Source organism: Halictus rubicundus, chromosome 11 (genome assembly GCF_050948215.1).
Source record: "Halictus rubicundus isolate RS-2024b chromosome 11, iyHalRubi1_principal, whole genome shotgun sequence".
NCBI classification, from domain to species: domain Eukaryota; kingdom Metazoa; phylum Arthropoda; class Insecta; order Hymenoptera; family Halictidae; genus Halictus; species Halictus rubicundus.
The window spans coordinates 2,252,229-2,266,533 of NC_135159.1; the positions used below are offsets into that span (position 1 = coordinate 2,252,229).

At 43.2% G+C, this 14,305-nt stretch overlaps 1 protein-coding gene across 14 annotated transcripts in view; it reads right to left on the reverse strand.

Moving 5' to 3' along the window:
• Pmca (plasma membrane calcium-transporting ATPase 3) overlaps positions 1 to 14,305 on the reverse strand; it is a 101,828-nt gene that overhangs the window by 39,714 nt on the left and 47,809 nt on the right. For 11 of the 14 annotated variants that reach the window (XR_013082974.1, XM_076795815.1, XM_076795819.1 and 8 more), the window contains 11 exons: positions 12,562 to 12,839; positions 12,244 to 12,444; positions 11,431 to 11,657; positions 11,189 to 11,324; positions 10,976 to 11,110; positions 9,307 to 9,342; positions 7,832 to 8,223; positions 7,246 to 7,730; positions 4,068 to 5,113; positions 3,336 to 3,550; positions 2,223 to 2,374 (listed from right to left, as the gene is read on the reverse strand). Coding sequence is in view for 13 of the 14 variants with exons in the window: in XM_076795815.1 (XP_076651930.1) it covers positions 2,223 to 2,374; positions 3,336 to 3,550; positions 4,068 to 5,113; positions 7,246 to 7,730; positions 7,832 to 8,223; positions 9,307 to 9,342; positions 10,976 to 11,110; positions 11,189 to 11,324; positions 11,431 to 11,657; positions 12,244 to 12,444; positions 12,562 to 12,718 (3,182 nt within the window). In the remaining variant the exon portion in view is untranslated. Of the gene's footprint in view, positions 1 to 2,222; positions 2,375 to 3,335; positions 3,551 to 4,067; positions 5,114 to 7,245; positions 7,731 to 7,831; positions 8,224 to 9,306; positions 9,343 to 10,975; positions 11,111 to 11,188; positions 11,325 to 11,430; positions 11,658 to 12,243; positions 12,445 to 12,561; positions 12,840 to 13,875; positions 14,110 to 14,305 lie in introns of those variants that run through there. The other 3 variants (XM_076795810.1, XM_076795809.1, XM_076795813.1) reach the window with 3 other exon arrangements.

Here is a 14,305-nt window from a genome sequence, read left to right on the forward strand (position 1 = left end):
GAACATGCTACGTAAAGCGATACACGCTGATAGACTCTCTCTCGGTATAGAGAGCGGAGGTAACAGGTGAAAAAGACACGACAAAGCGATATATAGAAGGGGCGGGGTGGTGGTGGGAGGGGGCTCATTTAGAAGCGAGATATATATATATATATATATATATATATATATATATATACACATATATATAAATAATATATATTTATATATATATATATATAATATACGTAACGTAAACAAACGGAAGCACTACGCTATTACAGCTACCAGTTAATAGTATATATATAATAATATATATATGTAATAAAACTTTCTTTCCACGATGCATGCCTCCTTTCTATTACACGTTCACACGATATACCGATACACGTTGATACTTATCCTTTCGCGTCGTATACCTCGTAACACCGGTTATGCTTATACGTTTTTAGCGCACAAGTCGCTCGTGTCACGAGCAAAATTCGGGTGGGAGAGTTGGTACGTTGGTCGAGTACCGCGAGATGCTTGAAATCGCGACAACGTTCTCCGTGACCGACCAACGACCAACGACCAACGACCAATGACCGTCGACAAAATCTACTGGGAAGAAACGACGACGACGACTGGACATCGGCTCGCCGGGGGCGTTCACCGAGCGAGCTCGCGGCCGGAGCTGGACCCGCCCACTTTCCTCCTGACGGTCGAGCTCGTTCGGCGAAGCTGCGACGCAACCGTGTGTCCCTCGCGATGGATCGATACCGAGTGCGGTCGATACGCGTTAGTCGGTATGTACTTCTCCGAGGTTCATGCAAAGGCAGCTCTACACTGGGTGAGTCTTGTCACTGTATCGCCTAAATTTACTCGTAACCTACTTGTTGCATCAAAAAATCTTCCAAACAAAAGTTGTTGGACGTTAACCGGTACATGCAATGCAATAATTAGTGTTTTCGATGCGAAGACGACCTTGAGTTTTCGTTTCATAATGTGTAATATTTGAATATGGAATTTGAAAGAATATTGAATGTTCAGTAAAAAAATATATATCTCAGTAACTATTACTTTTTCAGTCTACACACCTTAATACTTTTTCACTCGGAATTCAATACTTCTCCGAATCACATATTTAAACATCGCACATTATGCTACAAGAAGGTCACCTTTATATCTCGATAAAATATCAAGACGTCAAAACACCAATGATCACATTGCATATCTTACTCGATATAAAGAATCTTTTGCTTGGATCTTCTTGTTACGCGATGAGTAGGTTACGGGGTGAATTCAGGTGGTACAGTTAAGCGACTCAGCCTGTATGTCGTGTACCAGAAGAAGGGTCTCTTTGGAAACTCGGTGTACGCTACGTGTACGATTCGAATCCGAACAACAAGTTGCTCCGGACAGAGAGAGTGTAGGGGTTGGAGGCGTGGGCGGGTATACGTTAGTTACCAACGATTACGAGCAACGAAAAACGAAAGAGAAGAAACGGGGAGGTTAATGTCGGCGACAACGTTCCGTGTCGGGATAGAAGCTCGCGCGGTACATCACTGGCACGCGTGCGTGCGTGCCTGGCGATTCGCATGATCGCACGTCGCACCGATGCAAGAAAGCAAGAAATCATCCATATCTCTCGATGCGCGTTAGCTTTTCTCGAGAACACGTGTACACGGTCTCTCACGGCCCGGTTTTTCCTCGGTCACACGCTTCTTTTTTTCTTTTTCCCCGGCTGCGACACGTTAACCAGCATCCGAGAAACTCAAAACGAGGCATAGACGAAAGATAGCAAAAGAAACCAAACAGAACGGAAAGAGAATACGTGGAAAGAAAGAAAAAAAAAGAAGAGAGAGCATATACAAAGTGGCCGAGACTCATTGCTTCCGCTGTTCTCCGGCTGTTCAATCACGCGTTTGTCTTTATAAAATCACACTCGGGAATCGCGTGATCTTATAAACGATAAAGGAGATGGTCCGGAGACTGCGGTCGCGCCGTCTGGGACACCCTCTATATGTACGCAGGTGGGACGTGTAAATATAATACATCGGAGGTCCTCGAAAGTAATTTGAATAGCGGGCGAACAAATGAACGCCCATTGAATCGAACAGAAGTATCTCTCATCATCTATAGACATAACTATATATATATGCATATGTATGTATATAGAGACAATTTCTTAAATATTGCTTTGCTTTTTCTTTTTCTTTTTCTTTTTTTTTGTTGTTGTTGGTATAGGTGAATGTATCACTTACGAAAGGATTTTAGGAATCTTGCGCGTAGGAATAGTCGTAACTACTTGGCCCCACAATAGAGTACCGACTCCGAAGAACAGGCACCACATCCATTGTTCTAAAGTGAGAGCTTTCGTGCTGAACGCCATTTTACCATACTGTATGATAACTACCTAGAAAAGAGACATATGGGTCCGTTAACGGGGATAGGCAGAACAGAATCGTTTCACAGTCACCGTGTATCAGAGATTAACCACAGGTTGGCCCCAGAGAGCTTAGCTTGCTTGCGTTTCTCTGTTTTTCCATCCGGAAAGCTGCGGCTCGCCTCGCCTCGCCTCTCTCTTCTTGCTCGGTCAACCTATCTGCCTGCGATCGAGCTACAAATTCGCCGATTCTTTATCTTCCTACAGCCTCGTTCTCACTATTTAGAAATACCTTGGTGAATTTCCATGAGAATAGGCTGATTAAAAAGCGTCTCTGGTCGCGCGTGTGTTCAACACCGAGTTTCCGAAAATTTTCACGAACGAATCTGCTGATTCCTTGAACGACATTGGTCCCATTTTGAAGGTGTGAACGTTGACGCGCGCAGACAGAGACGAAACGATAGCGGCAGAGCAAAGAACATTGAAACAGCTGAGAGCCCCAGGAGGAAACTGACCAGCTAACAAGGGAAGAACTCCGATTGTCCGAATTTTATCCGAACGAGGTTTCTATACAATTATAGTTAGACTGCGGGTTTCATGTATTTATGGCAAATAGTTGGTGCGATTTAAAGAATTTAAGAAAGTCCACATATTGTTCTCAACCTATTAAGATTGTTAAGTGAGAACAAAGAGGTCTATATATGGTCACTGTTTCTTGCAATCGATGCCAACAATTTTTATTTTGCACAAAGATCCACAGTCTGATTATACATATTGTAGTATACAACTCTGTAACGACTAATGCTGCATAGAAGATATTAGCCATGATTACTTGACAGTTTGACAAGTCTGTATAATTCAAGTTACATAGTTTCAAGGTCTTCCCGAAGCTGTCAGTTTCCTGACTGGGCCAGCATGGTATAGTCTAGTATGTACTATGTAGCGACGACGCGGTTGCTCTAACGGAAACGGTAATCTGCCAAATATTTACCTGCGATAGACACGTGAGAATCCAGATAGAATAAAAGATGGGGTTGGTGAATATTCCTTGGAAGACATTACGCTGACCATGGATTTTCCTGGCGTTGAATTCGTTGAACAGAGTCATCATGACGAACGTGTTGAAGATGACGGTGAAGTGTTGCGTTGGACCACCGCCAGCCTGCGCCACCCCTCGGCCAGTTTCGATGTCTAGCATCTTATCACCTATCGATCGGAGACAGAGATTCGTGGTTAGACTCGGGAAGATGCATTCCAGTTTTAGGCTCGTTTCGGAATCCACAGGAAAATCAGTGCAGTTGCTCGATTTAAGTAGCTATTGTTTCCCCCAAGCATTAAACACGGGGATTCAAAGTATCAAGGGGGACGAAGCTACAGGACCTTTATCCAACGTTCCCATTCATACCTCGAATCCTCAATTTGGATAGTTGGGGAATTAATCGCATGCTTAGATTCGAGGACACGGCGTATAGATTCAGAGGTCGAGCCAGGCGGCACACAGTGGACCGTTTCTATAAAATATGTGGAGTTGATTACAAAATTTTCATGTTTCGACGTAAGCTGATTGAGATCGAGTAGGTCGAGTAAAAATCCCTAAAATCGTTCCGTTTACGATCAATAATGTATAATTAACAGAGACACGAATTTCGTTCAAGTTCCTGTGATTCCGGCCCACTGTGCGGCATAGATGCGAGTAAGTGAATGGAGAAGAATTGACAATCACCAACGAAAAGAAGCATAAAAATAACGGTCAGCTGATAGACGGCTTGACCAAGGATGTTCTTCATCATTGTCCTGGAGATGAGCGGTTTCGTGCGACCGTACGGTCTGCGAAGAAGGAGATCGTTCGTAGGCAGTTCGGTGGCGAGTGCGAGGGACGCTAACGTGTCCATGATTAGGTTCACCCACAACATCTGCACCGCTTTAAGGGGGGAATCTTGCACGGCACACGCCCCGATAAAAGCAACTATAACAGCGACGACGTTCACCGTCAGCTGAAACTGCAAGAACTTGGCTATACTATCGTAGACGTTTCTACCCCACATAACCGCCTTCACGATCGAGGAGAAATTATCGTCCGTTAGAATGATATCGGAAGCCTCCTTGGCAACGTCGGTACCGGCGATACCCATCGCGAACCCGACGTCCGCCTTCTTCAACGCGGGACCGTCGTTTGTTCCGTCGCCGGTCACAGCGACCACCTCGCGGCTCACGCTCGATGTGCTGTCGATGATACCCTTGACGAGGGTGTACTTGTCCGTGGGCGAGGACCTGGCCAGTACCCTCAGCTTCGGCCACACCTTGTCCAACAGGTGTTGCTGCACCTCGCCGTTCGTGTCACGAATCCTCCTGTTGAAATCCTTACCCTCGAGGATCAGGAAGTCTTCGTTCGGCTTGAAGATTCCGCATTTCAGTGCTATCGATCGCGCCGTGTTTATATTGTCGCCCGTCACCATACGGACGGTGATACCGGCCTTCTGACACTTCCGGATCGCGTCGGGCACCTCCGGCCTCACCGGATCCTCGATACCGACGACGCACAGACACGTCAGATTGTTCACTATGTTCTCCTCGTCGTCCCAATTCGGCTCGTTGTCCACGTGAACCTGATTGATCTCTGCCTTGCCAGGAACGAAGTCGCGATAAGCAATGGAGATGGTACGAAGCCCGTCGCACGCCATTGGTTCGATTACGTTCTTTGTCAGACGTTCCTGCATCTCTTTGGTAAATTTCTCCAAATGACCTTCGCGACCATATATAAAGGCACATCTGCAACAAACCACCCCGGACCGTCATTAGCATCGCGTACACAAGCATTTTCATACTCACCCGATTATCTCGCTTGCCATTCGTCGCAGAACACACAGCGCATCGTTCCATTTTCAAAAACAGCAACCGAGACATTCGGGTAATACAGCTCTACTTATTGCACATTGTCAACTACGAAAGCTATGACAAAAGCCGAAAAATAGCGGTTGGTACAATGGAAGAAGAAGGGGAGTACATACAGTGTGTTTCAAAAAATGTTTCTAACGTAATCTAAATGGTTTCAAAAGACGAATCAGATGGAAGAATCGTTTCTTATAAATTGTAATTTTTGAATCGTTTTTTCAAGGCCACTCGTGTTTTTTTACATATATACACACATTTTTGGTTGTTGTATGTTATAGCAAACATTATTGTGCATTCGTCCATGTTTAATGGCACGACCTTGAAATGACCGTGAACTCTAAAATTTGCTAATTAATGCAGAACTTACTTTCAGTGACATTTCAGATTTCAACGGTAACAGAAATTCGACCATGAACTTGAACTTGTAAATAAACACATTGTATCATTCCTTTGTGTACATAGAGAGTGAGAGAGATATGTATTTAACACTAGGTTTACGGAGCACTAAAAGCGACTATTTTGCATTACTACATAAAAATAACAAGAACGTGGTACCAACATTTTTAGCAATATTTTAAAAATAATATATACCCGAAGAAATAAATTTGCTAAATAATTTCTCATGTATGCATCCTTAGAATCTTAATAATATTAAATTAAAAATATTAGAACCCGTCATTTTGACGGGTCCCGCGATTCTAGTGTTAAGAGTTTGCTCACTGCTAGATTTCTCAGTGTATCGACAAGCGATCCATAATGCGTTATTTAGAACAGGAGAAAATTCAAATGGTTTTAATTTACGGCGAAGCTCGAGAGTGTCTAAGAGGAGCAATACGAATTTACAAAGACAGATTTCCAGAACGTTCTTGTCCATCACGTTCTACATACTCAAATATTGTTAAAACATTTTGTGAGACTGGTAGTGTCAACAGAAACATTCGTGTGAGACGTAAGACTGTTACTCGTGTTACGCAATGGACCTGTCTCATGGCCGGCTCGTTCACTTGATTTTTTCATATGGGGGGCATTAACACTTTGACAAACTAGAAACCCCAAAAATTCCATAAAATCAAAGTAAGTTATTTAATGAAATAAAAATTGCAAAAAATTAAATGTACGATACTGAGTAATCCTCCAACTTTCTTGCATGTTACAGATCCTAATTAAGTTTAGTACAATGAATATATCAACGTAAAAATTAATTTTAAAACCTGCACAAATAATTCCGTCAGCCACATATGGCTGACGTGGCGCTCAACGTGTTAAAGGGTACGGTTTATCAAGAGCAGCCCACAACGCCAGAAAATATGAAGGAACGAATAATTGCTGCATGTGCTGATATGAAGTCTGAAATCATCGAAAGAGCTGTACAATCTGTCGTTTTTCGCCTCACGAAATGTATCACAACGGAAGCTCATCATATCGAACATGTATTGCAGTAATAAATGTGATTATTTACAAGTTCAAGTTCATGGTCGAATTTCTGTTCAAATCTGAAATGTCGCTGAAAGTAAGTTCTGCATTAATTAGCAAATTTTAGAGTTCACAGTCGTTTCAAGGTCGTGCTATTAAACCTGGATGAATGCACAATAATGTTTGCTATAACATACAACAACCAAAAGTGTGTGTATATATGTAAAAAAAACACGAGTGACCTTGAAAAAACGATTCAAAAATTACAATTTATAAAAAACGATTCTTTCATCTGAAAGCATTGAAACCATTTAGATTACGTTGGAAACATTTCTTGTATTTTCAGAGGTAGAGGAGACATGTAGGTGTCCTGTTTTAGACGAAACACCCTGTATATTGGAGGTCTAATATCATAGGAGGGAGATTGTAGAAGAGAGAGAGAGAGAGAGAGAGAGAGAGAGAGAGAGAGAGAGAGAGGATGCACAAGTGCAATGTATCGCTCGTACGTAGTTACAGGATAACTGGAAGTCTGTTTGTAATCGAGAGGCAAGAACTATGTAATAAATAAATACTGAAGCTACGGGAGCAAGACGTACTTCTTCATGATCATCTCGGAAGCGCCCTTGGTGAAGAGCCTGTATCCACCGCCTTTCCTCGGTACGACGGTGGACATGCTCTTCCTAACGCTATTGAATGTGTAGACCCGCGTGAAGGTTTCCTCCGGTTGATCGTCCCGTATCGTTTGATAGTTCATGCCCAGGGCTACAACAAATCCAAGTAAGGCACATTCGGTTTTATTGCCGACCTGAAGCGGCAACTCTGTGGGGTCTTGCGAGGGCATTATTCTGGAGGTGTACGCTGAATTTATGGAGATCGCCTGAACGATTAGGTTGCCGACGTGGTTCGGAATGTCCGAGAATTTCGGGGCCGTCTTGGCCATCTTCTCGCATATGTACGAGTGAACGACGGTCATCCGGTTGGTTGTCAGGGTACCAGTCTTGTCCGAACAGATTGCCGTTGCGTTGCCCATCGTTTCGCAAGCGTCCAAGTGACGTACCAGGTTGTTGTCTTTCATCATTTTCTGTCAACGATTACAAACGAACACGCTTTTCCTACAAATCTGCAGAATTTTCTCGAGGATTCTGGAGCAACGTACAGATAATAAGGGTGGATTTCTGTTACCTTAACGGAATAAGCGAGAGACAACGTGACTGCTAGAGGAAGACCTTCGGGAACGGCGACTACCAGTACCGTTACACCGATGATCAAATGCCGCACCAGATCACCGGCGTACGTATTCTTCCAAGGTTTCCCCTCTATAACGAACGTCGTTACGCAGAACTGAATGACTAGAATGAGAACGGTAAGCACTGCTATGGTCGAGCCGGCGTAACCGATTTGTATGGCGAGTTTAGTTAGCTTGGCTTGGAGAACACTCTTCTCTTTCTTCCCTTCTCCACCACCGCCGCCACCGCCGCCGCCGCCGCCGCTGTCACCTTGATGATGCTCTCCAGACTCCGCTTTACCTCCGCTGCTCACATGGCTGTTTCCAGTGATCTCGCCAGCTTCGTCACCTTCATTTGCAACATAGGAAACGGTCTGGTCAATTGTCCCTCGACGGACGCGTTGGCCTCGAAAGCTCGATGCTTGCTCACTCGCAACGAACTGTCGCCAGGTGTCACTGTCGAATCGACCGACACCACGATTGTTCCAAAAATCGGTTGAATGCGAAACGGTGACGAATCCTCGGAAAACGAGCAAGCATCGAACCCCGTTCTAACACTTAGAGCTATAGTACGCTTACACCTTCTAATCGTGTCTACTAGGCAGCGATACCGGTGATTACTTAGATCAACGATCAGTATCCTTAGAAGGGCAAAAAGATTCGTGAACGATAAACAATAAGTACATAAGCGAAAATAGAAAGTAATAATAATAATTCTAATAATAAGGAGGTGATTTAAAGGGGTCGTGACAATTATACGTAAAGAACATATACGTGGAGGAAATCAAGGACGTAACAGAAGACCATTTTTTGCTGTAATGCAAAAGAACAGAAGCTCGTACGGTAATCAAGTAGCCGTTAAGTATTCCAAATGCAGAAGAAACCATTGCTGTTAAGAAACATTCAGAGAGATATGTATACATAAATGTGGTAGAAGAAGGTACAGAGAAGCACGGACGAAACAATCATATCTACTACCTGGGTTACACGGATCTTCCGTTCACGGAAGATCGCTGGCAAAATTAAAAAATAGACTGACCCGAATCAACGCAAACAACTCTCAAAAATCTATAGGCGAGAACAGAGTGTGTGCAGTCATAAAAATGAGACAGAGTGAAAAGTCATAGATACAAAATGAAAGTATAGTGTGTCTCTATCGCGTTGTCTTTTTCTGTAGCGCATTTTTCATATCCCCCTTTTTCAAGAGAAAAGCTAATAAAATCAAAGAGATTGAGAGGGAGAGAGAGAGAGAGAGAGAGAGAGAGAGAGACACAAAGAGAAAGAAGAGAAGTAGAAAGATAGAAAAATAAAATCACGTATAGAAAAAATTGTAAACTAAATATACGCGGGCGTGCTCATTGAATGTACAAGTACACGCTCAACACCGAAAAATGATTGACAGTAATAATTTATGATAGTGCTTTTTATTCACCTGTTAATGACTTCTTCTTCCGCTGCTTCTTAGCCTCTAGATAAAAAAACGCATGCAAAATAAAATCGATTAGCAATCTATCTAAAAATGTAATATGCCAGGAATAAGTTACGCCATATTCGTAATTTAATATTCTAAGTATCTTGGTATCAGGTCTTTGTGGGACTCGGCTTAATTTCTAAAGTGGACAGCCCAGAAAATTCTCGACTCTAAACCATTCTCGGAAGCAAGACGCAACGACTCTAGTCGCAATGCTGATGGCTGTCTCGAAACAGCGTCGTCTTTAGCAAGGTGTGTGCGTGTCAAACAGAACCAGCCTTCTAGGTTGTGCGACAACAAAAAAGAAAAAAAAAAGACGTACACGACAATACACAAGTCACAAGAAAGCAATTCAAAGTCTTCGATTATTTTGATAATTAGTTGTGTACAAAGATCGATTTTCGTCGTTCGACCGGAGCCTCTTTTCCTGTTCAATCGACGGCGAGAATCGACCGTGGTAAACAAACAACTAAAAGCTAGTATTCTTTTCGATCGTTCGATAAAAACTAATGTTGTACAGAACATATACAGGACAGGAAAACATACATTTACAACAAAATGCAAACTAACGTGATCGTATGCATGCCAGACAAGTGAGAGATGTATATACTTAACCATTCTCTAACGTGAAACTCCACGTGATCGAATTCGTGGTAAACGTGTGAGATTACAAAAAATAATTTTGCTCCTCCTCGATCAATCGCTTTTCTTTTTTTTCCTCGTTTTCGAATAGCAATTAGTAAATAGTAAATCATTTAAAGAGTGCCACTAAAGCATGCCAAGGAAACGAAAGGGTAATATAAGTAGAACTAAATTCATAGAGAAATGTGTTCACACCAATTATAAAATAAATACCATGCATTCATTGTTGTTTCTCTATGATTGCATTTACGGCCAAGTCATGCGAGGTCCCAGGGAAATCACTGACACAGATTCCTTCGATACCAGATTTCATCGACAACAAACTTCACCAGTCTTGATCGATAACATAACATTGACCGACGAGAAATTAGGGGAAAGTAACAACCATTAATATAGGAGTGTGAGACATAATTATTTATTTATTTGGAAATATTTCAACAATAAGGGCGTAGAGTTTAATCTACAGTAATGGTTGTTACTTTCCCCTAGTTTCTCAACGAATTTAGTACATATATTGGAAAAATGTGTAATTTAGATATTTGTCTGTCAGAGGTAGGTGTTAGGAGACGTGTTCGTTACCCTACCGTTATTACTAATATCGTCGTTCAACGTTTTGTTATCGATCAAGACTGGCGTCGATGAAATCTGATGTCGGTGAATTCTAGTGTCGGTGATTTCCATGAGACCCAGCCATGCGAAACTTTTTGCATCGGTTGCTACTACTGTTCAGAAACCGTTTTGAATAAATCTCTAATAATCGAATCGCTCGATATAATTCTACGATAGGCAAGTGCCGAAAGATCTGTTCATAGTCAGCATTGTCATTCTCAAAAGAAACTCTATGGAAATGGAAATAAATACGTGTGTATGCACTATGCTATACTATTCTATGCTATGCTATTCTACTCGGAGAGTAATCCCGAAAATTTCAGAGACCATCGAGAGGCAGCGATTTACTGTCCACCGCGAACACCGCGTGTCTACGTACCTTTCTTCATTTTCTTGATTTCTTGCTCTTGGTGGTCAACGGCAGCTCCCAACAACGTAAAGATAATACCAGCCTGCGAGTTAACGCCTACCGCGGTTACTAACATTTTTCCGGAGCCCTCCATCACGTGAGTACCTGTGGCAAAGAGACAATCGTTAACGAAAACGAGCGGATTTCTCGAGCCATCGATTTTTAATAAAATGGAGTACTCACCCGAGAGTACCATGGGATCGAACGATTCCCCTTTCTTTACATGGTCTGACTCTCCGGTTAAACTGGACTCGTCTACTTTCAGATCGTTGCTCTGTATAAGGATACCGTCCGCTGGCAGCAGGTCTCCATACTTTATCTGAATTGAACAGAATAAATTTTTTCCTTTGTATTATACAAATTTTCTGGCGTGTTTCCTTAAAAGATAAAGGATCTATCTTGGCAGTGATTGCCATTGCACCTACCTGACATATGTCGCCGACAACAATGTCAGACACAGCAATCTGTTTGACCTCCCCTTGTCGAATAACAGAGAATTTGTGTTCCCCTTCTATTCGACTTTGGAGGCCTCTAAATTGTCTTTCCTTAGAATAATCATTGAAAGCTGTTACTATTACCACCACGATCACAGAAATCAATATAGCGAGTCCTTCGATCCAGCCATACTTCGCCTCGTCTTCTTCCATTGAAACTGCAAAATTTCCAAACAAGACGAGTTCTCGACATTATCCTCTCGACGACGGTTTCCTCGAAACTTGTTACATGCAAATTTTCCATTACAACCGGGCCACGTGACCGCTCAACGTCCTGACACATGCCGCTACAGAATTCGCCTCTTATCAAATCATTATGTAATGCTATGTTATGAAATGTGTGAAAAGTATCTTTTTATCAGGTATATTATCGATGTTACTCTTATAACTGTACGAGATCTGAGCATGGTGTGTCCATTATCCAATGATTAAAGAATATCAGCGAAAGATATAGATTGTATGTACAGAGTGTCTCGGCTAAGTGGAATCGGTCGAGTATTCGCGTTATTTATTGCTGTACGAGGGAATTTCTTAGGACAAAATTATGCTATTTTGAGAGGCACGTGTGACGCTACGAAGAATTGTTCCTCAAGGTCATATTTTTAACGAGATTTCAAGGTCACGCGCTTCTCGAACACCGTGTAATCTCGTTCCAAGAATAGTTTTCGTACAGCGTTAAATAAAACAGATACTTGAGTGATTCCGTTTAACCGAGACACCCGGTATCTTGGAATTGATACTTACCTGTCCCATCATCTTCATCTGCTGGGTGATAAAAGCTAAGACCTAACGAAACCAATGCTGCTACTTCCAAGATGATTAATGTAACATCTTGCAAAGCCTCCCACACTAGTTGTAGAAACGTTTTTGGTGGTTTTGGAGGTATTAGATTCGAACCAAATGTGTCTCGTCTATGCTGGATATCCGCCGCTGATCCACTGAGACCTATCCATGCAACAAATATAGTTTTTATTTTATATGAACCTTAGAACAGTATTTTCACAGGGATTATTTTTGAAATAAAAAAATAGAGCACAAAGAGAAACAGCTGTGCGACTTTACCTTCACTGGGTGAAGTATATAGCTTTTTACAAATCTCCTGCACACCACCGTGGCTATTCATTTTATTGACACCTTCGCGTCCCCGGAGCTCCATGAGCTCGCGAAGTTGCTTGAGAGTGACACCATATTGGGCCGGTCGGCCGTCTATTGTTGCCATTTTGCCTCGTCCACCAAGGTTGGCCTAAGCCAACTCTACTGCGCTTCGTAAAGTTAGCAGCTCCTATTATTCTCTGGTGTCACTGACACCACTGGCCTCCAGTAAATTGGAGGACCAACAGCTGGAACAGAAACAAAAACAGCTCCGTGAATACTTTGCACATCCTACCACAGTATATCTTTGCATCGTAGAGCTCTCTTGCGAATACCAAACAAGGCGTGGGGGTCATTAGCGTATAATAAAATGATCAGAATCATAGTTATATATAAGCCTGTGGTCGCGTAAATGCAAATAAGTGTGTCATTCTTCGATAATGATATTCGCAGGCCTCTGCTGGAAAGATCCTCTCCTTCGTATCAACAATAAGCACAGCCATAAATCCCTGACAGCTAGATAAGCGATACCATCGATAGATACGATTTAATAGTATAAACACGAGGAAGAATATTTCAGGTAGAGGGCAATCCCAGCATCCGTCGTAGAGTGCTATTCGAAGGCTCATAAGCTGACACATACGATCACAGCGAACAAGTCTGCAGAACTGTGACGGGTACAGATAGCTCGAGCGCGTCACCGACAATAGATATTTTAAGCCTATCCCAGGTGACGAGAGACTGGAAACGAGAGATTTCGGTGGCCGAGGGACAGAGAGAGTTTCCAAATGGTAGAACAGAGAAAATCGGTGTCGATGAACTCGACACACATTTATCAACTGGTCAGCGGCGAGGATCGCGTAGGAGGCCTCGAGTAAGATCACACACCGTGTGTCTAGGTGGCTGAGAACGCGGCGAGCCACTCGCGGCTGTCACCGAACGCCGACACGATTTTGAGGTTATGTGTGCCTGGCCGTCGCAGTCCGGAGGTGCTCGTTACCGAAGATCCTGGCCACGACGGTCACTTCCGAAATTCTGTCACGACGAGGAAGAATAACGGGACCGAGCGATTGAACGGGCGGCATCATCGATACTCGGGTCTAAAAATAACACTGACCGCGGGGACAGAGTCGGAACGAACGACCACACAAACACACAAACACACAAACACACACGCACACACACACACACACACACACACACACACACACACGCACGCACACGCACATAGGCAAAACGGGAGGAGAAAGAGACAGCGAAAGAGAGAAAGAGGGATCCGTTTACCTTCTGGTGACAGTGTACGCGTTAACGTGGAGATTGGATCGCGAATTCGCATGCAAACCGATCTCTCTCGTCACTGGTACGGACCCTCGAGCTTCATTCTTCCCTGTCGATCTCGCGGAACGTGGAAAACCCGATTCACCGACCACACAATCCAGTAGCAGTGAACCTGTGGTCGCCACGGAAAGGCGTGTTAAGTGAAATAAGCCATTAGCAAAGCGGTAATCGATTCGTGTTGCCCTCTAGCCGCTCGCACGCGTACTGCGCCAAGTTCACTCTATTTTCCTCGGGATTCGGGATTCGAGATTCGAGATTCGGGATTCGGGATCGCTCGGACTCGAATCAAACAGTACTGAATCAAACAACGTGGCCAAACAAAAAAGAGGTAGCAAGTCGGCGAACCAGTTTCCCATCTCGAGCATACAATCAAAAC